This window comes from Bos grunniens, chromosome 22 (assembly GCF_055505025.1).
Source record: "Bos grunniens cultivar Pamir isolate PY7600 chromosome 22, Bosgru_T2T1.0, whole genome shotgun sequence".
Taxonomy (NCBI): Eukaryota; Metazoa; Chordata; class Mammalia; order Artiodactyla; family Bovidae; genus Bos; species Bos grunniens.
The window spans coordinates 16523507-16550400 of NC_141186.1; the positions used below are offsets into that span (position 1 = coordinate 16523507).

Here is a 26894-nt window from a genome sequence, read left to right on the forward strand (position 1 = left end):
AGCAAGAATACTGGAATGGGTTGCCGTTCTCTTCTCCAGGGGATCTTTCTGACCCAGGGATAGAACCAGGTCTCCTGCATGGTGGGCAGATGCTTTACCATCTGAGCCACCAGGAAAGCCTCTTCTTCCCTTCTTATTCCTCCTGTTTTTTCAAAAAATGGGTCCTGATCTAATCACGCCTTCCCTATCACTTAGTTGTCAGAGCCTGCTCTTAAAGGAGGGCTAATGGGAAATAATTTTTTCCAGTAATTTAAATAGGAAATGAACATCTTAGAATTGTAGTTTGGTTGAGTGTCTATCAGAATTATTAAGTAAAAATCTTTCTTATGTACATGGGCATTTTATAAATGCCCTATAAAAATATGAATGGCAACCTTTGGGGAAGGGAAGGATTGTTGGCAAAAGGAAAAGAAGTCACGTTCCCTCTCATAATGCCTCTGCACCTCCTAGTTGCAAAACACTGTCTTTAAAAAGCCATGTTCATTCATTGAAAAGGCAGTTGCCACAGCACAATACACTTGACTTTACCCCCATCGGTTCGTTTGCATTTTGAAGAGAGAGATGCTACTAACATGCAAACTTATATTTTTATACTAAGCAAGTGCTTTCCAGCATTTTAAATGTGTCTTTCAACATTTTTTCTTAAATACACAGCACAGATAACTTCAGCCTAGTGAGCATCAGATAAAGCTCAACAATGCTACATATATTTGTTGTTGTTTCATTTGTATTAAACTTATTATTGGTAGTATTAGAATTGAAATTTGTTAAAATTATTTTTTATTTATTAGTATTAGAATTGTAATTTTTCCTTTTTATAAAAGAGACAAATTTCAGTAAAATATTTAGTCATTGAATAGACTTTTTAAAATTGAACTATAGTTGATTTACAGTGTTGTGTTTCAGATGTATAGAAAAGTGATTCTTTTTCAGATTCTTTTCGTTTATAAGTTGTTAAAAAATACTAAGTATGGTTCCCTGTGCCATACAGTGGGTCCTTGTTGTTTATCTGTTTTATATATGGTAGTGTGTATATCGGAGAAGACAATGGCACCCCACTCCAGTACTCTTGCCTGGAAAATCCCATGGACGGAGGAGCCTGGTGGGCTGCAGTCCATGGGGTCGCTAAGAGTCGGACACGACTGAGTGACTTCACTTTCACTTTTCACTTTCATGCATTGGAGAAGGAAATGGCAACCCACTCCAGTGTTCTTGCCTGGAGAATCCCAGGGACAGGGGAGCCTGGTGAGCTGCCATCCATGGGGTCGCACAGAGTCAGACACGACTGAAGCGACTTAGCAGCAGCAGCAGTGTGTATATGTTAATCCCAAACTCCTAATTTATCTCTACCCCCCACTTCTCCCTTGTTAACTGTAAGTTTGTTTTCTATGTCTGTGGGTCTGTTTCAGTTTTGTAAATAAGTTCATTTGTCTTTTTTTAAGATTCTACATATAAATGATATTATATGGTATTTGTCTTTCTCTGTGACTTGACATTTTCTGCAATGAAGATAAAGTTTCTGACTTAACTACTCCTGCCTAGCAGACTATAGTATTGTGTTAGCTCACAATATTCTCTCAGTTAATAAAAAATTTTTCTATTTCAGTTTGACATGACAGTACATGTTATGCAGGTGTTTCTGCTATGACATAAACACATTCCTGGAAACCTAGACATTCTTTAAGATAATATACTAATCAAGGTTCATCGGAAAAAATATACACCTCTCAAAAAACAAGACATGTGGGAATCTCTAGCCGTTTCATTTGTGCTATTGCAGCTCCCCAGGTTGCTTGATGAAGTGGAAAATGCAAAGGTACTTGAAGTGACTAACCATTTGCTTCTTAAACGAAAGGAGGGAACTACTGGAGGATTTTCAGGGTTTTTTTTTTCAGGGTTTTGTTTATAGCTAAAACTTTCTTTGTAATAGCAGAAAGCCCACCACTGATGATCTTAAATCATTAACACGGTGGGGAAAATGCATGTGATATAACATCTCACCCCTGCTGACCAGATGCACATAAGCAATGTTAATTCACATTAAAGAAACTTTTTTTTTTGGTAGCAGAACAGACTGCTCTTAGATCATCTGTTTCGTTTATTAGATGAGGAGCAGACTCAGGGAGGTGAAACAACTTGTCCATTCTCACACAGCTAGTCAGTGATGAAGTCAGGAATTGAATATGGATTGCAGACACTCTGGGCTTCCTGGGTGGTGCTAGTGGTTAAGAATCCACCTGCCAATGCAAGAAATGCAAGAGACACAGGTTGCAGTATACCCCACTCCAGTATTCTTGCCTGGAAAATTCCATGGACGGAAGCTGGCAGGCTGCAGTCCATGGGACAGCAAAGAGAGGGACACAATTGAGCATGCGTGCTCGGAGACTCCAGCCTCCCTAACCATCGTGCAGACCGCCTTCCCCAACAGCGTCATGTTCACTTAAATTTGCCTTGAGTTGGCCTAAATCAGCAGCGTCCAATAAAAATACAGTATGAGCCCCAGATGTAATTTAAATTTTTCTAGTGGTAAATCACAAAACACAGTTAAAACCAGATTGTGTTTTGCTTTTAAAATAGAAACAAGTGAAATCAATAAATTATCATTTCAACAGCTCATCAGAATCTAAAATTCTTAATGTGATACTTGGCATTTTCTCTCTGTGCCCCCTGCCTTCCCCCAGAATTCATATTCATAACCACTGGACCCTGGGAAGTCCCTGTTTTGTTTGTTTTGTTGTCTTGCATTGGAAAGTGGGCTGTGGAGCATAACTTGGATCACCTATTTTGCACATCAGATGGAGGCATTGTGATTTCTTGAACTTATAAGATACTGCTGCCGCAGACTGTTGAAACAGGCACGTTGTTGTTGCAGCGGGAGGCCTATGTGCTTTCCATTGTTCAGTACTTAGGACTTTTCAAGAAAAAGCATGGTGGTTAGAGTGTGGCTGCTTAGTGTTTTCATCTGTTTCCCATTCGTGTTCTTGGGTGACCATATGCCTCTAGAGTATTATTCCTGATTTCTTATCCACAGTTTTAGCTCATTTTATCATTTTTGCAGTTAAGTGGCATAAATGTTCTTAATATGAAAAATGAAATATCGTCATGTGTGAATGTGAAGGACTCTTTTCTTCTTGAACTCCACTGGGACCCCAGTCCAGGGCTATCACTGGACAGGTTTCCCAGGGCCAGGGGCCTGTCTTAAATACTCAGTGAACAACACACCTGTCATTTTTGTTGTTTAATTTTGTATGCCAGCAGCATTGTTTTTGTTTTTAATTTTAAGAAAATACTTTACATGTTTATGGTAAATAAACTAGGAAATATAAAAAGTAAAGGGCTTCCTAGTCTACACCTAGAGAGAGCCAGTTTGGGGTTGGATATGTATAGTCTTCTGGTCTCTTCTTTGCAAACTTTAAGCCTTGTACCTGTTCTCTCTTAACTAAGTCGCGATTGTTCAGTTCCTTGTTTATTTTCCGTTGCACTGGGCCGTCACTGCTGCGCACGGGCTCTTTCTAGTTGCGGCGCGGGGGCTGCTCTTCTCTGCTGTGCTCAGGCTTCTCGTTGCAGTGGCCTCTTGTGGAGCATGCGCTCTAGCTGCACAGGCTCAGTAGTTGCAGCACGGACTCAGTAGTTGTGGCACAGGGCTTAGTTGTTCCAGGGCTTGTGGCATCTTCCCAGACCAGGGATTGAACCTATGCCCCCTGCATCGGCAGGCAGATTCTTATCCACTGTACCACCAGCAAAGTCCTGTTCAGTTAATTTTGTGACGATGTTTGGTAAGAATTCAGTCCATCAGGACAGCACTGAAACTTGAATAAAAACGATTCTTCTTCCCTCATTATGTCTCCATTTAATCTCAGAAATCTTCCAAATGGTAGGAATATTTCTAGTATCTGAATTTATTACAAACAAAATAGCAAGGTGAATGGTTAAGTAAAACCTTTTTAAACATTTAAATGAATGCCTATAAACACATTCTGTATCCAAGAGGGTCTTGCCACACCAGTCAACCAGAAAATAAAAGGAAGCATTGACTGTTGTTTGCAAATGCACTTTTTAAGTGGGTAATTCTTGACTTTTCTTTAAACTACATCTTCTGTTAGTGGCAGTTATGCTTCATTACATTCCCTTGGTTCAGATACATTAACTGCATTATGAAAACATTTTTTATTTTAAATTAATTTATTATTTTTTAATTGAAGGACTATTGCTTTACAGAATTGTGTTGGTTTCTACCAAACATCAACTGAAAAATTTTAAACCATTTTAGTGCTTAAGATTTTGACAGAATAGGACTTGAGCCATGTGGTGCTTTGTTTTGAGGGAATATGCTGCTCCACATGGCTATTAAGAATGGAATAGTGTAGAAAGCTCCAAGCTTCATAAGCCAGGGGAAGAAAGGAGAAAGGATTTTTTTTACCTGGTAATTATCATGTGAATAATAAGTCATTTCAAGACTTTAATAAGAGATTGCTCAGAGTTTTTAAAGTCACTCCATCAGTTGACACGGGAACGATAGTATAGTTGAAATTTTTGCTGAAGCTCTGAATTATTGGAAAAGTTCATGTGATTAAAATCATGTTTCCCCTTTATCTGCTTAAACTTAAAAAAAAAAAAAAGCTTTGTTTTTTAGAGCAATATTAGGTTCACAACAAAAGTGAGCAAAGTACAGATTCCCACTTCCTCCCTACACACACGTAGCCTCCCACACCTGAGTTGTACATGTATTACAATCAATGAACCTATATTGACACATGATTATCACCCAGAGTCCACAGTTTACATTAGGGTTCACTGTTAGTGTTGTACATTTCATAGGTTTGGGCAAATGTATAATGATATACATCTACCATGTAGTAGTATTATACAGAGTACTTCCACTGCCCAAAAAATCCTGTGTGCTTCACCTATTCATCCCTCCCTCCCTTCCAACCGCTGATCTTTTTACTATCACCATAGTTTTGCCTTTTCCAAAATGGCATATAGTTGGAATCATACAGTATATAATCTTCCCAGGTTGCTTCTTTCACATAGGTATATGCATTTAAATTTCTTCCATGTCTCCTCATAGCTTGAGAGCTCCTTTGTTTCAGTACTGAGTAATATTCAATTAGCTGGATGGACTACAGTTTATCGGCTCACCTACTGAAGGATATCTTGGTTGCTTCCCGGATCTGGCAATTATGAATAAAACCACAATAAGCATCCGTGTGCAGGTTTGTCTGTAGACATGTTTTCAGTTCATTTGAATAAATACCGAGGAGTGTGGTTACTGGATCATATGGTAAGAGTCTGTTTAGTTTTGTAAGAAGTTTCCAAACTGCCTCCCAAATTGGCTGTGTCATTTTGCATTCCCGCCAGCCATGAATGAGAGTTTCTGTTGCTCCACAGCCTCACCAGCGTTTGTCGTCAGTGTTTTGGATTTGGCCATTCCAATAGGTGTGTTGTAGTATATCGTTGTCTTAATTTGCATTTCCCTGAAGACCTGTGATGTGAAACATATTTTTATATGCTTTTTTGCCATCTGTATATCTTCTTCCATGAGGTATCTGTTCAAATCTTTGGCCCATGTTTTAATCAGGTTGTCCATTTTCCAGTTGCTGAGTTTTAAAGATACTTTTGGTGTATGTTGGATAGCAATCCTTTGTCAGATATGTAAATATTTTCTTTGCAAATATTTTCTCCCAGTCTGTGGTTTGTTCTTTCTTTCCCTCTACATTGTCTTTCACAGAGCGAAATTTTTAATTTTAATGAAATTCAGTGCATCAGTTGTTTCCTTCACAGACTGAACCTTTGGTGTTATATCTGAAAAGTCACTGACATACCTAAGGTCATCTAGGTGTTCTCCTAGGTACTTGCCTAAGAATTTTGTAGTTTTATGTTTTATATTTAGGTCTTTGAGATCCAGCTTGAGTTAATTTTTGTGAAGTGTGTAAGTTGTATGACTGGATTAATATTTTTGCATGTTGATGTCCAGTTGTCCCAGTACCGTTTATTGAAAAGATTATCATTGCTCCATAGTAGTGCCTTTGTCGAAGATCAGTTGGCTGTATTTTGAGATCTGTTCCTGGGCTCTCTTACTGCCCACTGATCTCTTTGTGTGTTCTTTCACCAGTTACTTCCTGTAACTTTACAGTAAGTCTTGAAGTCCGCTAGTGTCAGTCTTCCAACTTCATTCTTCGTCAGTGTTGAGTTGGCTATTCTATTTATTCTACATATAAACTAGTATATGTTATTTCCAAATAATAATTTGCTGAGATTTTGATTGGGATTACATTGAATCTGTAAATCAAGGTGGAAAGAACTGACATCTTGACAAAATTGAGTCTTGCCGTTCATGAACATGGAATATCTCTCTTGCCGTTCATGAACATGGAATATCTCTCCATTTCATTCTTTGATTTTTTTTATCTGAGTTTTACAGTTTCCTCATACATCTTCTACATATTTCATTAGATTTATAATTTAAGTATTTCATTTTGGGGGGTTGCTAATGTAAATGGTAATGTGCTTTTAATTTCCAATTCCGTTTTTTCATTACTGGTATCTGCTTAACTTTTTAAGTGATTAATGGATGCCTGGAACTTGACCTACATATATATTCAGAAATGTTTTGCCACCTGAGACCTGTGAGGAGGTAAGCTTTGTGGTTCAATCTGTTATTAGTATTTGGGAGGTGGAGGGAGTATGTGGAAGCTATTAGGTGTTTAATTTCAATTTATTATACTTTTATCAAATTCTAACTATTTTGTCTGTATTATGGTGGAGGGCAGGAGTAAGAAAAAGAAAATTCATGTAAACATCCATGTCTTTCTCCCAAGTATCTATTCAGAGTAAAAGGTGAAAAGAATAGATACCATCTTTCAAAACAGTTCAGTATGAAAAGTTTAAGAGGAAAAGAAGATCGTCTGTCCTTGGCACAGATCTTACTATGTTGCCCTCAAGTCTGTTGCTGTCATAAAGAAAACCACTTTATATTGAAATTGTATAATAAGATCATTTGATTGTTATATTTGCTATTTATGTATGTATAGTCTAAATGCTACCTATTTCAGGAAAGAATTTAAGGAGCTCAATAAAATTTAATTGGCATAGTAATAGGCACATATACAGTTAACCAAAATGAAAACCAGATGCCCTCTAGAGAAAAAAGATCATTTGTTTAAAAAGTAGAACTGATTAGACAATTATTCAAATAGATTTCTGGCTTCTTGGTAGCCAAGTCAAAAAAGGTAAATTTATTTGGCTCAAAGTATATAACCAAAATAAAATTTGATCTGTTCCATAAAAATAATGTCGGGGACTTCTCTGGTGGTCCAGTGGTTAAGACTCCACACTTTGAATGCAGGAGACATGGGTTCAGTCCCTGGTCAGGGAACTAAGATCCCACATGCCTCAGGGCACACTCTCCCCCCAAAAAATGACATGTCAAGTTTTAGATTACTAAAACACATTTGGCACTAATTAGTACTTTTAAATAATTATGCGTTGATACGTGACTATCTCAGCCAGTAGTCACGGTTAAAAGCAGTGTCTTTAGGGGCAACAGACTGTTTCCACCAATTCAGTTTATGATGAGGATTATCCAATAAAGGGAGACTTTCTCTCACTGAATTTATGACATAAATGGTTTAAAAGAAGAAGAAAAGAGAAACAAAAGAAGCTGTGAGATACTGGACAGCATCCCCAAAAGTTGTTGGGCAGATGTTGAGACATTCTATATGTTGTGGTATCTGATGGTAGTGTTCAGCTGTAGAAAACCAGGCTAAAGTGCTGTGTCCTCTTGCTCTGATACAAAGAGAGGCTGTAGGAGCTTGGAAGGATGGGATTTACAACACTTCCTGGGCTGTTTCCTTCAGTGATACCCACTCCTTCACCCCCATGCCACTGATGGCAGTGAGCGCTAGTTGTCGTCGATAGAGACACAGTTTTCTGGCTTTTTTGATCTCAGTCCTTAGAAAACTGTATTTTAACTCTAACCCATAAAAATAAAAGTTTCATAACAGTTAACCTTGCCACATATAATATCCTAGAATATTTTCTGTTCTGAGATATATTTTCTGGGTTGTTTTTTTGTATGTTTTTCATGTAGGTCATGGATTACTAAATTGATTTCACAACTAAGTTGACTGTACAGTCTGTGTGTGTGTAATTGAAGCTTCATTCGCCCCCAGCCACCTCCTTATTTCTTGCTTGTGGCTCGTTTCCCACTACAGCAGTGGAGTTGCAGAGTTGCATCACAAACCAGATGGCCCTGAAAGCCTAAAATATTTCCTCTCTGGGACTTTACAAAAGAAGTTTCATGTACCAGTTTTGCTCAATCTAAAGCAACACACACACAAAATAAAGCAACACAATATTGCTTTCAGTTCAGTTCAGTTCAGTTGCTCAGTTGTGTCCCACTCTTTGTGACCCCATGAACCGCAGCAAGCCAGGCCTCCCTGTCCATCACCAACTCCTAGAGTTTACCCAAACCCATGTCCATTGAGTCGGTGATGCCATCCAGCCATCTTATCCTCTGTCATCCCCTTCTCCTCCTGCCCTCAATCTTTCCCAGCATCAGGGTCTTTTCAGATGAGTCACCTCTTCACATCAGGTGGCCAAAGTATTGGAGTTTCAGCTTCAACATCAGTCCTTCCAATGAACACCCAGGACTGATCTCCTTTAGGATGGACTGGTTGGATCTCCTTGCAGTCCAAGGGACTCTCAAGAGTCTTCTCCAACACCACAGTTCAAAAGCATCAATTCTTCGGCGCTCAGCTTTCTTTATAGTCCAACTCTCACATATATACATGACTACTGGAAAAACCTTACCCTTGACTAAACAGACCTTTGCTGGTAAAGTAATATCTCTGGTTTTTAATATGCTGTCTAGGTTGGTCATAACTTTCCTTCCAAGGAGTAAGCATCTTTTAATTTCATGGCTGCAGTCACCATCTGCAGTGATTTTGGAGCCCAGAAAAATAAAGTCAGCCACTGTTTCCACTGTTTTGCCATCTATTTCCCATGAAGTGATGGGACCAGATGCCACGATCTTAGTTTTCTGAATGTTGAGCTTTAAGCCAACTTTTTCACTCTCCTGTTTCACTTTCATCAAGAGGCTCTTTGGTTCTTCTTCACTTTCTGCCATAAGGGTGGTATCATCTGCATATCTGAGGTTATTGATATTTCTCCCGGCACTCTTGATTCCAGCTTGTGCTTCTTCCAGCCCAGCGTTTCTCTGGTTTTTCTTGCTCTTATTTCCTTGCGTTAAATACCTGCTGCACAGTCATTTACTATACGTTAGCCAGACCCCATAGTGGGAGCCTCTGAGCTCTCCTGCCCCTCTGGGTCTACCTCAGCGTTTGCCCTCAGGCCATCAGTGGCTGAGAGGAAGAGGAATATCAAGTCAGGCTCACTCCAGCAGGACACAGGATGTCCCCAGTGGGTGACTGGCTGGAAGACTTCCCACTGGCAGGACTGAACCCTTCTTGGGACTGGACAGCAGCCCCAGACATCCTCCCCAAGGTTCGTCCCTTCCCTTTCTCCTTCTGTAGGTGTCTGGCCTGAACCATGGTCTGAAAAGTCTCCCTACTTCCTTTCTTTCCCAGTCATTCTCTTGCACATCTACTTCTGTCTTGACTTCTGCTTTTCAGCAGACCCAAACTAGCATAACGAACAACAGTAAATACCTGTGAAATGTTTTTCCTGCCCTCAAGGATGTCATGGTAGTTGAGGAGGATGAATATATATCATTTCTACTTTATGGTATTCTGTTCCACGTATGTGGGGCACACAGTTTGTTTTATTAAAGCTTAGAAGAGGGAAAGACTTTATAATGAGGATACAAGAGGGAAGGTTCTGGGGGACTGGGCACGTTGCCTCCTGGCACATCTCTAGGACTGCAGTAATTAGTGAATGAGTAAGTACAATTTGGACAGACGGAAGTGGGGAGCAGAGAGAATGTCTGAGAGCTTAGAAATCATGAGAAGAAAGGGAAGGACAAGGCAGATCGCCAGTGGGGCTGAAACTGAGGGCTTCTGTCAGGGGTGCTTGAAGATCAAGTTGGAAAGATAGATTGGAAGTTATAAATACCAGACTAAGGAGTGGATTTTACTCTGCAGGAGTTGAAACACCATCAAAGGTGTTTCAGTAAGGAATCCAAGGATAGTGGGATTTTAGGAAAATTAACCTGTATACAGCATGGTTAGGGAAAAGAAACAGGAGAATACTGATTCGGAGGCAGTGCAGTCCAGTTTTGTGGTGATCGGAAAGAAGGAATGGTTTCAAAGGACACTGTAAAGTGAAAAGTAAGACTTCAGGACTAAAAATGAGGTGAGGCTGGTGAGCTGATTCAGGCAACAGTAGATCTGAGAGGTTCTGCACTGGCAACAGGAAGAAAAGAGGACCTCAGTAACAGAAATAAAGAATGTAATTCTGGATGGCACTGTCCAACTGCGTCCTTGCCTTTTGTATCCAAGCTGAGTTTAGAAGAAAAGTAGTGACCTCGGCTCCGTTTTTTAAGACACTTAAAATTTGAGAGGCTGGCAGGATAGCTAAAGTGTCCATCACACATTTGGAAATGGGGGCTTAAACTCAGATAGAGAGGAAATGGAGCTGTCACTAACATTTACTTATCCTGCCTCCTATTGAGGAGTTTCAGCTTTTCCTTTACTGTCCAAACTCCTGTTATATAATCCTTAATACACAGCCTGTATGTTAATTTATAGAAGGTTCAAGTACAGGTTGGAAAAAAGAAAGGTAATCTGAAAATATGATGGTGGTGCTCAGATTTTTTTTTTAATCTCCAGAAATGATTCTATAATAGCATTTTATTTTTTGAAAATATATATTTATTTGGCTGTGCCAGGTCCTCCTTGCTGCACATGGAATCTTAGTTGTGCATGTGGGATCTACTTCCCTGATCAGGGAACAAACCCGGACCCCTTGCATTGGGGTCTATACTAAGTCCTGGCCACCGGACCACCAGGGAAGTCCCTCAATCACTGTAAAGGTAGAAAACTTCCCCAAAGACTCAGTGCACCTAATGTCACAGACCAAAATGAGCACAGTATCTGGAGATTTCTTCACAGCCCACTGGGACTTCCCTAGTGACTCAGATGGTAAAGAATCCGTCTGCAGTGCGGGAGATCTGAGTTCAATCCCTGGGTTGGGAAGATCCCCTGGAGAAGAGAATGGCAACCCACTCCAGTAGTCTTGCCTGGAAAATCCCATGGACAGAGGAGCCTGGCAGGCTACAGTCCCTGGGGTTGCAAAGAGTCAGACACAACTGAGCGACTTTCATTTCACTTCACTTCACAGCCCATTATAAAGTGAAAAAGGTAAATTATTACATTGAAAAATAGAAGTCATGAAAGTGCTTCCCAGAAATTGCAAATAATCTCATTTGGATTTAAAACTACTTTTTTAAAAAAACACTCCCAGGTGAGTTGTGCCAAAATTTGAGAATGAGATGTCAAGGTATCTAACTGGAAAATTTTAGCATGCTGGTAATGATGAAATGAACTAAAAGACATTTTATATCTCTTATGAAGCATTACAATTATCAAACTATTTTCACTTTAAAATAAAGATTATTCTTTTGGATATCGGGGTTTTTTTTTAATCTGAAAAACAAAAATGATACAGAAAATTGTTGTCATTTGCAGTGAAGCCAGTTTACATTTCAAGGTAGGCTTTTGAGAGGAAGTTTTATTATTATTAAATATTATCTTATGATATTACATCAGAGGAATTTATAACCAATGTTTATAGAAATCATGTAGCACTCACTGAAATCTACTCTTCTGTGGATTTCAGAAAACCACAAAGTTTTACACTCTGGTTTCTATATCGTTTCTATGATATTTTCCATACATAGTAATCTTAATGTTACTGTTGCTTTATTCATGGGGGATTTGTGTCTGTGTCAGTAATCCAGTGAGTAATAAATCCATATCTTTTAAAAAGGTTATGTCCAGGAAAGATACTTCCATACTGCTTTCTGTTATCAAGAGCTTTATCAGGAGCTGAAGCAGTCAATGCCTTGAGGCCATTTTATTTTGCCGTACATCCAGATTTCTTTGGACAGCACCCCAGGGAAAGGGTAAATATTTTTCTTTATGTTTAACGTTCAGTCTACGTTTATTTATTTACCTTTGCTACAGTGTAATACAGAGTGTTCTGTACATTGGGTTTGTTTTGTCATAGTGGTATAATCAGTGCTTTGAACTGTAGGACCTGGAAACTGAAACTAACGCTATTGTTTTTTATGAAAGCTGTCGTGTTTCTGGCAGACAATAAAGATACGGCTTAGGAACTTCCCTGGTGGTGCAGGGGTTAAGACTTCACCTTCTAATGCAGAGGGTGTGGGTTTGATCCCTGGTCAGGGATCTTAGATCCCACATGCCTCACAACCAAGAAACCAAAACATAAAAGTAGAAACAATATTGTAACAGATTGAATAAAGACTTTAAAAATGGTCCACATTAAAAAAATCTTAAAAAAAAAAAGATACTGTGTAAACTCTGTATGTGAGTAATCATGTATTCTGTACCAGTTTTGAAAGTAAAATTTGGGGTCAGAAAGACCACTTCTGGCCTCTGTTACTATAATCAGTCCCTTTTTTAAAGGTTGATATAAGGAAGGTTTTTCAGTGGCTGAATAGTTGCCTGCTGTTGGTCCACTTCCCTATGCCATCAGCTCATGTGTGCTCAAGGAATGCAAACTGATGTGAAAAATAACTCATGATAAACTTAATTAGGAACACTAGTATTTTTTAACATTAGATAAAATATTACAGAACCAAATGCTTTGAAATTATCTCATTGGTTCCTTTTGTCTTCCTTACACTGATAACTGGTTTAACATGAAAAGGAATTTAAAACTCTTGAAAATTAGAACCGTACTGTATTGCCTTTTTCTACTTACCATGGAAGATAAATCAGTTTTACTTCTTTGCTTTCAGAAAATACTCTGATTATGATGGTTGTTATATTGGTTGTTAGAAATTAGATCCTTTTTAACTAATTAGTAAATTGAATCAACAGCAAAATAACTACTACCTTGGAGATGTAATAAAGTAATACAAATTATTGGGAATGGCATACATGAATACGGTTGAATATTTCACAATTTACAGTTTTTAAATCCAACGTGTGTGGAAAAATTAAGCTTAGTACTAGGTGATGATTTCCGTCCTCTACCAATATACCTTTTTTTTTTTAACTAAAACTTTTATGTGCCATAAAACGTGAACTCGGCAGGCTTGGTTACAAAGAAATGCCTGGCTTCAGTCTTGGCTCTTCACTGCCTCCTGGGAGATGAGCTCTGAGCCCCAGGATATCCTTGCCTGATAAGAATGTTTCTGTGTGCCCAAAGCCTTGGGCCACACCAGACAGTTTATCCTAACAATGTGAGTTATGGTAAAAGGCATAATTTCTCATGCCTGAGACCCTCTGGGGAGGCTGGAGACAAATAACTAAGGTCAGTCACATGGGCACATAGTGCCCCAGTAAAAGCCCTGGCCCCCAAGGCTTGAATGTGCTTTTGTGGTTGGCAGCGCTTCTGATGTCGTCACATGTCCTTGCTGGGAGCTTAAGCACTGTCTGTGCAACGTCCTTGGGAGAGAACGACTGGAACCTTGCACTCGGTCCCTCCTGGACTCCACCCTACACACATTTTCCCTTTGCTGATTTTAATCTGTATCCTTTTGCTGTAATAAAGTGTAACCATGAGTATAACAGCTTTTCTGAGTTCTATAAATCCTTCTAGTTAGTAAATCATCACACCCCCCAACACAATATAGCTGAGAGTCAGTTTATGTCTATAGAATTTTGTGTGTGTGTGTGTGTGGTTTTTTATGTGTTCTTTTTTTAAGCTTGTTTTAAAATTGAAGTATAGTTAATTTACAGTATGTTGATTTCTGCTGTATAGCACAATGATTCGGTTATACATATATATGTATTTTATATTCTTTTTCATTATGGTTTATCACAAGATATTGAATATAGTCCCTTGTACTATATTAAGTTTTTATTATGTAATTGGATTTATCAATCATTTATTACTTGAGATATTTAGTCATAGTTAGGCTTTTTCTAGGAGAAGGCAATGGCACCCCACTCCAGTACCCTTGCCTGGAAAATCCCATGGACGGAGGAGCCTGGTGGGCTGCAGTCCATGGGGTCGCTAAGAGTGGGGCACGACTGAGCGACTTCACTTTCACTTTCCACTTTCATGCATTGGAGAAGGAAATGGCAGCCCACTCCAGTGTTCTTGCCTGGAGAATCCCAGGGATGGGGGAGGCTGGTGGGCTGCCGTCTGTGGGGTCGCACAGAGTCGGACACGACTGAAGCGACTTAGCAGCAGCAGCAGGCTTTTTCTACATCTCATTTATAAAGGAACTCAGCCATGTTTTCTTCTAATACCTTTGTAGCTACATTTTTTTTTTTTTCATCTCTTCTCTGTGGAGTTACATGTTGTGAGGTATGGATTCAATTTTATCCTGTACCGAGGAGCTATGAAATCCCAACCTTTTTTAATACTAAATTCTTTAATACCCTCAATAGTGTGTGTAAAAGGTTGGGATATAATTTCTGATGTTTCCTTGTCTATTTTGTACATAAATGTCTCAATTTTTTTTTTTTCCAGGAAGTCAATGAAAATTCCCTTAAGAGATTAAGTGCCTACTTAGAAAACCTTCAGAAACCAGGCTTCAAGTCTTTGAAACCAACCCAGCTTGTGTTTTATGTAAGAGAAACAGATCAGAATCCCTCTGACGGCCAGGAACACTTCAGCACTTCGGGTACATTTCTTATTTCTCATGTGTCCCTTGCACCCTTGCAGGCTTCATTTGGCATGAGTTCAACCTGTCTAAAAGTTGCTAGAAGACCTTTGGAGTGAAGCCTTGTCGTAGAAAGTAATATCATTTAATCAGGTGTTTTCTTAGAGTTAGATTTTATTCCTGGCTACTTCTGTTTGATGAGCCTCTTTTTTTTTCCCTTAAGGATAGTTGCTTTACAATGTTGTATTAGTTTCTGCTGTACAACAGAGTGAACAAGTTATATGTACACAGACACCCCCTCCCCCTTGAACTCTGCCCACCCCATCCCCATCCCACCGCTCTAGGTCATCACGGAGCACAGAGCTGAGCTCCCTGTGCTATGCGCGGCTTCCCACTGGCCGTTTTGTATATGGCAGTGTATATATGGATGAGCCTCTTTTAATGTTTAAACTTTTTTGACTAGAAAATGTTTCTGCTTGTCCCCTTCCTAGTTCAGTGCTGGTTTTAAGTATTAAATGTGTATATGACAATTTATACATTTTTTAAAGTATAGCTTACCTTTTCTCATCTAGTCCTCAGAGTACCCTGTAAGGTACCTAGTGTTTGCCCAACTGTAACTTAGTAATGCCCCAGGACCATGGAGACAGACTAAGGGTCTTTGAACTCTCTAACCCCAGCCTCATACTATTTCTAAAATCTGATCAGTCTTAACATACAGTGTTCTGTTTGGTCCTTTGCCACTGCTTTGCATGTCCAGCTCTTTTCGACCCCATGGACTCTAGCCCACCAGGCTCCTCTATCCATGGGATTTCTCAGGCAAGAATACTGGTGTGATTTGGCATTTCCTGCTCCAGGGGATCTTCCCCACCCAGAGATTGAACCCAGGTCTCCTGCACCGTAGGCAGAATCTTTACCTTCTGAACCACCAGGGAAGTCCCAGTAATACTTAAAACTAAGGGTAAATGTGGGTCCATTCTTCTCTAAACATCCATCCTTTTTGTCATTCTTGAGGAAGTAACTTTTTTGGAATTAACTTTAAAACAATTTAAAGATTTACTAAGAGTTTTCTGTGAATTAATGCTAAAACAAATAGCTGTAGTCAGCTTTGGCTAAGCAAAGAGAAAAATCCTCTACTTGCAGTTAATGGTTAACTTTGAACCATTTACTAAATAAAAATAGATTGTGAAAAATAATTAAGAGATGAGAGAAAACGTAGCATAAGTGAGAAAAAGATAATGATAGTATATAAGGAGTTTTTAGGTGTCAGAAAGAAAAGAGTAGCTCAGTTACAAAGATTGGCAAACAGTGTCTAGGCATTTCAAGAAATAATACCCATAAATAGCCAATGGATCTTCCCAAATGACTCAGTGGCAGAGAATCCACCTGCCAAGCAGGAGATGAGGGTTCCATCCCTGGGTCGGGAAGATCCCCTGGAGAAAGAAATGGCAACCCACTCCAATATTCTTGCCTGGGAAATCCCATGGATAGAGGAGCCTTGTGGGCTACAGTCCATGGGGTTGCAAAAAGTCGGGCACAACTAAGTGACTGAACAACAAGTAGCCAATAAGCATGTAAAAATGTTTAGCCTTAGTAATCAATGCAAACTGAGTTAATTAGATAATATTCCCAATAAAGGATGCATGCAGTCTGGCACAGGCATTCCAAACTATGTAGCAGCTCTTACATTGAATTAAGTGATTAATGGAGTTGGTAAATTAGGAGAGAAATTGAGATTTATTCCTTGACTCATCTCTTCCGAGGATAAACTATTTCTTCCAAACCTCAACTGCAGGAATTTGGATTTTCCTTTCCTCTTTCACCTAGAATAATTCTACCAGTATTTCTCTCACATTATCATCAATGATTCAACTAAAAACTCTTAGTTTGCATGTTCTAGACTCTGTAAATCTGTGTGGCAGGCAGAATAGGTATCTCTGAGAACAATCTAGATTGTGATGACTGTCATCAGTGGCAAAGACATGAAAAAAGCACATTTCAGCCTTGAATGGAGCGGTGAATAATTAAGAACAATTTTTATGCCCATCAGTTTCAGAAGTGTAAAATGAATTATGCTACATTCATTATGTGGATTAGCATGGCACTACTAAAACGAAAGGGGTTGACATGTACATACAGATATGGAGGAGTCCCCAGGTTAAATAACAAAAGCAAGTTCAAAGTAATACATGCAGAATGGTGTAGTTTATATGGGGCTTCCCTGGTGTAAGATTAGGCAGTAAAGAATCTGCCTGCAATTCAGGAGACCTGGGTTCGATCCCTGGCTCAGGAAGATCTCCTGGAGAAGGGAATGGCAACCCACTGCAGTATCTTGCCTAGAGAATTCCATGGACAGAGGAACCTCCAGGCTACCATCTATGGGGTTTCAAAGAGTCAGACACAGCTGAGTGTATATGTTTCAATGGAGCAGTTCACGCCATAGGGGTGTGTGTGTGCAAAGACATAAGTGTGTATGTCATGTGTAACATGCACACAAAGCACAGAGGACAGGCCTAGAGCAGTGCTATGTCAGAGAACCTTCTGCAGTGATGTCGCTCGTGTGCGTGCGCGTGTCTGGTACAGCAGCACTGGCCCCGTGTGGCTCCTGAGCACTTGAAGTGGAGCTAGTGTGACCAGGAACTGAATTTTAAATTTAACTTAATTGTAATCAATTTTATTTTAAATAGCCACATATGCCTAGTAGCTACCATATAAGGCAGTGTGTACTTGACTAGGATTGTATTTAGTAAAATTGTATGCCTGTCAACAGGAGACTTTTACTTTATATGTATCATTTTACAATAAGGATGTACTTATATAATACTTATATAATTTTTAAAACCAGTTTTTAAAAAATTTTAAAGAAAAAGGGTTCAGCACGTTATTTATAGTGGGGAAAATGCTTGGCGTGGTGTCAGCTCAGATGTAAACCCTCACTCACTATTCTTAACCCCTTGAGCCTGTGCTTCTTCACATTTCAAAGGAGATAATAATGGTACCCGATGCGAATGTTGATTGAAAAGTGATACACGTTCAACTACTGCCAAGTTTAATAACCAATAAGTAGAGAGGGAATCCAGTAGATTTCCTGTTGTTGACTTAACAAGTTAGATTACTAGTCTGAGCACAGTGGCTGCCTGTATTAAAATCAGATTGTGAAGTGCTGACTTTTAAAAAATTGGGGAATTTTGAGTCACTTCTGAAAATACTGAGTCACAAGATGGGGATAGGGGAGTATAAGCACATACTCTTTAATCATAGAGAAAATTTAAGATGAGTTTCTGTGACCACTGAGACTGGATTGGCCCCCTCCATGAACCACTGTCCCCGGGCAGCCTCCCCTGCCTCTGCCCTTCCCCTGGGCCTTAGCCCTGGAGACTGTCTTTGGTGGACATTTGCTTATAGAACTTTCCCATTCCTTAGACTGTAGAGATACAATTTATGAACAGCATTGAAAAATATTCTCAATCCTCTTCTTGGCCCGGGGTCACTGGTGCCAAACTAGAAAAGGGAGCTGACAGAGAACTTCATAAAGATCAAGATAGTATGGTACAGTTCTGAAGAAGGGACATCAGTTTCCATTTATAGATGATTTTTCAATAGGGTGAATTTTAATTGGTAATGGAGTGTTTTAAAAGATTTTGATTCTATAAATGTTGTGTGAAAAAAATGTTTTTAAAGTAAAGCAAATAATCATCTGTATTAACTGTTTGGGGGAATTATATTCTCTAGGATTTCGAGCAGTCAAATTTACTTTGCACACCAGAGATCTGCTAAGCACAGTATTGTATATTCTCAACTCCTGCAGTTTATCTATTGAACATGTCCAAAGCTTGAATACTAATGTGCATTCCCAGCCTCTCAAAGAGGCCAAAAGGACATCTGACAGGCCCATCAAATGGGACAAGTCTTACTACTCCTTTACTGGATTCAAGGACCCTGATGAAGACCTCGAGCAAGTCTGGAGAACAGAAACAACCCTAACGTATGTAAGAGTTTTTACTTACCTATTGTTTATGTTTAAAATTATAGTCTAAGATCCTGGTGATCCACTGGTTAAGGCTCTGAGCTTTCACTGCAGGGGGCTCAGATGCAGTCCCTGCTTGGGGAACTGAGATCCTGCATGCTGTATGGTGAATCCAAAATAAAAAAATTTTAATTGAAAAAATAAAAATAAAAGTTTAATTTTCCAGGAAAAGTAATGCAATCAATATAGTTAACCCAGTAACCATTACAAAAAAGATATTTCATACTTCCTACTCAGAGTGGCCAGAATACTTCTAATGGTATTTGATTTTTTTTTTTTTTTTTGCCTTTTGATACCAAACACTGAAAATTGTTTTGTTTTGAGTATGAGCTAGAAGAGAGTGTCTCAGCCTTACATGCATTGGATTCCAGCCCATGAGGCTTCTGCTCACACCGTTAAGAGGGTATTGCTCTGCTTACACCCTTAAGAGGGTATTCCTCACAGTGTGTCCAGATGAACCAAAGCTTGGGAATGTGTTACCTATACCTTTCAGTATAGAAAAAAGTGGGATTGGATAAGTCAGGGCAAAAGAGCAAGAATAAGATTTGTTGCACCATTAAGTCAAGAGGTTTAAGATAACCTATTAAAGAAATTCAGAGAAGCAATTAGCCTGTGGTTTAGTTGAGTGTTTCATGGGGTACAGTTTTGGCCTGGTGCTAAATGTGTAACCATTGTGAAAAGACTGTTCCGGGGTCCCTGAACTCAGAGTTAGTCAGCTGGCAAACTAATGAAAAAAGATTGGAACTGGGAAAAGCCAGTTCCCCAAGATAACTGCTGTTTTACTGGTTCCTTGTCCAAGCCAAGTACGATTTCCTTCCTTGTATGTAGTTCATCCAGTAAAATTCTTGAGTCTTTAATAAAAGACTCTCTTACGTTATATTATATTATACTATTAATAGATAGAGTTTTTAAGAGTAGGGACTATGTTTTAATCATCTCTCTCTCTCATACTAATCTGCTTCACAGATTCATAAAACCTATCCAGCATTTTTATTAACACTGAATTAAAGAACCGTTAAATAAGTGTGACTGTGAAGTGCTGTAGGCGCAGTATGGAGAACTCAAGGTTTAATACGGAAATGTAAAGTAGCTTAATACAGATGATAGCAGTAGAAGTGACTCAGCAATGAATGTAAAGGGCCTGTTTTTTGGGGGGTGTTTTTTTTTTTTTGAACAGTGCCTCTGTTAATTTCACTAGTGTTGACTTAATAAAAGTATCTGCTGTTTTAGTAGGAGATACATTGTCTTAAAGGAAAATTCCTGAGTGTAGATGAGTTGTGTTACTATGAATTCTTGATTTTCTCCATAGGTGTACTTTTTTTTTAATTGATGCTCTCATGGATTCTTTACCATCTGCACCACCAGGAAAGCCCAATAATTACCAGCACTAGCTCAAATCATGTCATTTTGACTTGTCTCCTCTCAAAGAAGATAACATAAATTGAGTAAACCATTGTTTTAGAAATTGAAGTTGGTGGAAATTTAACATTCTAATTTACTGACAAAATGCAGTGTCCACTGCTATGTATCTTGTCAGACAATGAAGTAAACCCCATTATTAGCTACATAGCTTTTCTTAGTTTTGGCAAATGAAATTAATGATACAGCATTACATGTTTTAACACATTTTAGTCTTGCTTATAACAGACCTTGCAGTCCCCTTAAAACTGCTTTAATGGGGAGGAATGACTGCATGTATATGTATGGCTGAGTCCCTTCATGGTTCACCTGAAGCTGTCACATAGACCTAATGTCTACATAGACAGATAAATGCCAGCTGTAGAACCTTCATTTTTGTCTCAGGGTTTAGAAGCAAAACACAAAAATTGTTAAACTAGGCCACTTAAATTTTATACATTAAATGTAAGAATTCAAAAAATCAGGTCATGAATATATTAATCATAAGATTCTATTTCAGTCCACATTTTAAGACATTTGGTCCCAAAAGGAAACATGGTATTTGCTTCATAATTCATTTGTCTACAAATCATCCATTTTCTTACCTAATTTAAAGTAAATTAATATGTATTACTTAATAAGTGAGGGAAAATGGAAAAATTGTAATAGCTAATAATCATGACATAAAGTAAGATATTTTTACTTTTCTTATTTCTCACACACCATGCAGAAATGACAAAGTCTTTACCAATATCCTTAAAAGGGGAGTAGGAAGAATTATTAACAACTGCGCACAATTAGTGAATCAAAAATATGTGGAATGTAGGGACTCCCCTGGCGGTCCAGTGGTGAGGACTCTGCACTTCCACTGCAGGGGGCCAAGTTCACCTCTGTCCAAGAACTAAGATCCCTGCAGCGGCCAAAAAAAAAAAAAAAAACCAACGTAGGACACCTTTACTTAAGAGTGCAAGGTCCCAGGTCCTTATCCCAATGTGTAAGACATTATATGATCTCTCTCTCTCTCTGTCACACACACGCACACACACACACATCCCTCTCCAGTCTTATCTCACGCCCCACCCCACCCCCGGGCATTGTGTGATCTGGTTCATCTCACAGTTCCTGTGTACTAGCCTGGTGGGCATGCCCTTCCCTCTCACTAATCTGCCTGGGAAAACCTGATCCATCTCTCAGGTTCCAGGTCACTTACACCTGCTCTGTAGAACCTTCCAGGCAGAAGTAATTCATTCTTGCTTTGTTCTCATAGAAGCTCATATATTCTCTTCTAGTTGCTTATCTCTACTCCTTACTAGATGTGTCTTCCTTATACTCTTAGGCCTTCAGGATAAATATTTGTCTGGTTCTGAGAGTTTCAACTTGACTTTCTTTTTTTGGCCACACCACATGTCTTTCAGGATCTTAGTTCCCCAACTAGGGATCAAACCCGTGCCCTGTGTGGAGTCCTAACCACTGGACCACCAGGGAATTCCCTCAACTTGATTAGTTTTTAAATATTGTAGATTACAACATCTAAAACCTTTAAAGTGACTATTAAAAAGAACCCAAAAAACGTTTACTTGGCAGGCATTTTTGAGATGGACAAATGAGCCTTTCTACACCATTATCATAACACCTGGACTCACTGACAGGTGTCCAGTGGGGTGTCAGATGTCCTGAGGGTGGGGCACTTTAGACCATCTTCCCCCAGCCTCCCTGGAGCTTTCTCTTTCTCAGCTGTACCCAGGGCCCACTCCACCTCCACCCAAAATATTCCTCTGGTCCTGGAGTCTGCTTGCTATTCTACCACGGCCACTCTTGCATTCCCAGGCACAACCCAGGCCCTGTTTATGCAGACCTCCCTTGAGAAAGAGAAACCCTGCGCCAGAGCCAGCATGCCTGTGCTGTGGCCGTTATAACACTGAGGGAGAGACAGCCTGAGAGCGGGGAGCGGGTGGAGCGTGCTGTTCTGCACAAGGCCACCTCGGCTGCCTGCAGCTCTGTTCTGAAAGCTGTCCCCCTCTAATCCCTCGGCAGACTTTGATGTTCATTTTCTCTTTTAAGACTTCACTGAGGTAAATGTTCTCAGAAATGCAGATTTAAGAGAACATCTTTCTACTGAGCCCATGATAGGAGAAAGATCAAGGTTGGGAGAGGTGAGACTTGAGCAGGCCGCTCAGTTGGGTGGGAAGAAACTAAGGGGCCAGCAGACCCACTTGGGAGGAGGAGGTGGGCACTGACTGGGAAGGTTTGAGCAGTGGGAGCCTTTGGACAGAGAGGTGGGCAGGGGGCAGGGTCTGCGGTGAGCAGAGAGAACTCAGGGTGCTAATAGACAGGATGAAAACCAAGGAAGAAGCTGGATCTACCCAGTTAGAATCCATAGAGTTACCTTCGCAAGTTCCTTCATCAGGAAATAGTGCCTTTTAAATGGCACCAGTGCCATTCGGTACGTCTACTGAGTTGACTTTTTCACCATCTGGCTGTACGACCACATCATTTGCTCTAGTTGGAGAAGGGGGTAGTCCTGCCCTTGTGTGGAGATGACTGATGTAAGTGAAGGCCTAGTGGAGCCTTCTGAAAAGTGTGATAAACATAAGGGAGGTTTAATTTTTTTTAACTTATTTATTTTTAATGCTTTTTTAAAAATTATTATTCTTAAAAAAAAAAATTATTATTCTTTATTTTTTGGCCACACTGCAGGGCATGCAGTATCTTAATCCCCAAACCCAGGATCAAACCCATGCCCCCTGCAGCAGAAGCACAGAGTCCCAACCACTTGATCACCAGGGAATTCCTAAATATTCAGCCTTTTGGGGGAAAGGGGGCTGGGACATGCAGGATTTTAAGTTCCCCAGCAAGGGATCAAACCTACACCCCCTGCTTTGGAAGCATGGAGTCTTAATCCCTGGACCACCAGAGAAGTCCTTGAAGCATCTTTGATTTTTAAAAAATCATCCCATCTCTGAAAATCTAGTAACAAGCTTGGTGTAATGAAAGTTTAATTTTTTGATAGGCTAAAGAAGTTGTCATAACTAAAATATGATTAACAGGTACTGGCGGTTCTCCAAGAAGCCTGTTTTAGAAGTAGGAGTTTACTCTAAAAGTAGACTTGGCAGGAGTACTTATAACTTGGTAAAGGTTTGATGGGAAACTCACTTTAACATTGGGACTGCTTTAAGGTAATGAACACATCTTTCAATAGTAGAAATGTTTGCATTATAGTTAGTATTGCAAGTGTACATCTCTTTTTTTTTTTTCTTTCTAGATCCTGGTTAGACAACAATGGGGAAAGTGCTGTTAAAAAGTTGAAGAATAGTTTGCCACTTAGAAAAGAACTGGATCGTTTAAAAGATGAACTGTCTCATCAATTGCAGCTGTCAGATATCAGGTAATGAAGATGAGAAAACGTGATTTATATATTAAAATAAACATGTGTTACCTATTGGTAAAGGTTTCTAACAGTTAAATATTCGCATCTTTAATTATTCTGTTCACTAAATTTTCAATTATCTTTTTATGAAACTAATCAAATGTTTAAGAAAACCATTATGAATTAATTATTTAATAAGGTGAAGTAAGGCTTAGATACTGACATTTTTAGCATAATAATTTGTTTTAGCATAATAACATAATGGGCTTATAAGAAAAATATACTTTTCCATATGCATATAATGTATAAAAAAATCAGTATTTCTCCATCATATAAGTTTGGTATTTGAGTTTAAAAAGAGAAAAGAAGGACTTCCTTGATGGCTCAGCAGGTAAGGAATCCACATGCAATGCAGGAGACACAGGAAATACAGGTTTGATCCCTGGGGAGGGGAGATTCCCTGGCGAAGGAAATCGCAACCCACTTCAGTATTTTTGCCTGGAGAATTCCATGGACAGAGGGGCCTGGCGGGCTACAGTCTATAGGGTCACAAAGAGTTGGACACATCTGACTGAACAACTAAAAAACAAAAAGGGAAAGAAAAAAAAAATGTTGTATTCTTTGGTTCTATGTTATATAGCATGACTTTTTAAAATTTTTTTAATTGAGATATAGTTGATATATAGCGTTATAGTAGTTCCAAGTGTTTTACGTAATAATTCATTATTCATAGTCATTATAAAACGATCACCACAATAAGTCTAGTTGACATCTGTCATCATACATAGCTAGGAAAATTTTTTTCTTGTGATGAGAACTTTTAAGATCTACTCTTTAAAATGCATTACAGTATTATTATTAACTATAATCACCATATGACTTTTTAAAAAGTTTTCACAAACTTAGAAATTATTTGCTGAAGTTTATTATAAAATAGATTTAACAGCTACAGCCCTAAGGAGAGGGTGGTGTGATTCATTCATGGGACTCCCTGCGGTATTGTCGTCTGGCTTGGTGCTTCAACTTCTATGACCATTTTGCTGCAGCCTGTTTTGCTTTCAACCTTCATTATGAGAACTGTTTTCTTATATTGAACCAAATGACTATTTGGATACAGTAACAGCACCTTTATCCTGTGCTTGCAGAATCACATAGTACTTATATATTCTTCTATATTTAAATTGTAATTGTTGAAGATAACTCAGATTTATAAGGAAAGTGTTTACACTTGGAGCTTTCACAGGAGTCAGGCAGGTGGGGGTGAGCGTGCGCCTCCCTCTGGGGGGACACGGGTGATAACGGGCCTGTGTGCTCTGTTGGACCAGGTGGCAGAGGAGCTGGGGCATCGCCCACCGCTGCAGCCAACTACACAGTTTAGGCCGCTTAGCCCAGCAGAACTTGGAAACCCTGAAAAATGCAAAAGGTAAACAATTTCCATTCACTTCCGAAATCCATGTCCCTTAACAGCTATACAAATCTGTAAATTCTAGAAGAAAACTGTTGAAAGTCTTTGTAGATGTGACTTGATCTCAGCTGAATTGTTAGATCTCCTCTTTGAATGAAACAGTAACTTCTACCAAGTTTACTCCTGAATTGATACATGAAATGTAAGTAATTATTTGCAGAGTGCTAAAAAAATGAAGCCTCTCTGGACAGTGACCAAAGGGTTTGTGTTTTATCATCAGGATGTACAATAATATTTACAGACCGGTCCGGGATGAGTGCAGTGGGCCATGTGATGCTAGGAACAATGGATGTCCATCACCACTGGACAAAAGTAAGAAAAAGCTTAAAAGCAAAACAAACAAATAAAGATTTGTCTTCAACATACTTTTGTTTCAGAAAACTGCTAATATGTCAGCAAACTAAAAAAAACTTTGAATCATAGTTTCAGCTGTTTGCAGAGCAGATGTCTTATATTTAGTAGTTTAAATTCTTAGATGACTGATTTTTAAGTCCATTTTTATTTGGAAAATTTTACAGTCTTTTCTAAAGCACAGCCTAAAGGCCTACATTCTATTGGGCTTTTTGGTTTTCTTTTTAACAGATTTACTGTATATAATTGACACAATAGGCTGTGCATATTTGGTGGGTATAATTTGATGAGATATGACGTATGTAAATACCTGTGAAACCATTACCATAATCAAGAGAGTGAACACACCCATTACCCACAAAATTATGTGTATGTCCCTGTGTAAACCCTCTCCTCCATCCCACCACCTCCTCCCAAAGCAGCCACTGGTCTGCTTTCTGTGACTATAGATTAGTTTACATTTCTAGACTTGTATCTGAGTAGAATCACAGAGTATGTTGGGGAGAATCTGATTTCTTTCAGTCAGCATAATTATTTTGAGATTCATTCATGCTATTGCATGTATCAAGAATTTTTTTATTTCCCCAAAGTATTCTGTCCGGTGGATATATACCAGTTTGTTTTTCCATTCACTTATTGATGGATATTGGGTTATGTCAGCATTTGGCCACTTAAAAATAAAGCTGCTATAAACATTTATCTACAAAGTTTAAATGAACATATATTTCCTTTTCTATTGGGTAAATAACCTAAAAGTGGAACGGCCAGATGTGTTGGGGTATTTTAACTTTTCAAGAAACTGCCAATACTTCCTTTGGTGATCTTTTTATTTATTTATTTTAATCTCACTGCATGGCACGTAGGATCTTAGTTCTCTGACCAGGGATTGAACCCATGCCCCCTACATTAGAAGCATGGAGTCCCAGGCCCTGGACCACCAGGGAAGTCCCTGCTATGGTCATCTTTTTATTTTTAGCCATTCGAAGAGGTGTGTGGTCTTATTTCATTGTTGGTTTTTACATTTCTCTCATGATGAATGGCAGTGAGCATCTTTTCATGTACATCTGCCATTGTGTGAAATATCTGTTTATATCATGTATCTCACAGAAGATATTTGCAAACCACCTATCTGACAAAGTCTAACCCTAACCCTTTGTATCTAAATATACAAAGAACTCTCAAAACTCAATAGATAAAAAAATAAAACATAATTCAGTTAGAAAAGGAGCTGAAGACATGAACACACATGTCACAGAAGAGGACATACACATGACAAATAAGCTCATAAAGAACCACAGAGAAATGCAAATTAAAACTACAGTGAGGTACCACCGCACACCTGTCAGAATGGCCAAAGTGAAAAATAATGAGCACCACATGCTGGCAGGGATGCAGAGAAACTGGATCCCTCATCCATTCCTGTTGAGAATGTGAAATGGCCCAGGCACTCTGGAAACGAGTCTGGCAGTTTCTTATAATACTTATAAACACATGCTTACCATGTGGTTTGGCTGCTGCCCTCTTC

At 39.1% G+C, this 26894-nt stretch overlaps 1 protein-coding gene across 9 annotated transcripts in view; it reads left to right on the top strand.

Moving 5' to 3' along the window:
- The window catches only part of TCAIM (T cell activation inhibitor, mitochondrial), a 38221-nt gene that overhangs the window by 2784 nt on the left and 8543 nt on the right, over positions 1-26894 (top strand). For 4 of the 9 annotated variants that reach the window (XM_086366443.1, XM_086366446.1, XM_086366441.1 and 1 more), the window contains exons 2-8: positions 6565-6637; positions 11950-12085; positions 14632-14785; positions 18494-18746; positions 23449-23571; positions 24879-24976; positions 25239-25330. In XM_086366443.1, coding sequence (XP_086222569.1) covers positions 6609-6637; positions 11950-12085; positions 14632-14785; positions 18494-18746; positions 23449-23571; positions 24879-24976; positions 25239-25330 — 885 coding nt within the window. In that variant the 5' untranslated portion in view covers positions 6565-6608. Of the gene's footprint in view, positions 1-1606; positions 1817-6564; positions 6638-11949; positions 12086-14631; positions 14786-18493; positions 18747-23448; positions 23572-24878; positions 24977-25238; positions 25331-26894 lie in introns of all 9 variants that reach the window. The other 5 variants (XR_015151032.1, XR_015151033.1, XR_015151031.1 and 2 more) reach the window with 2 other exon arrangements.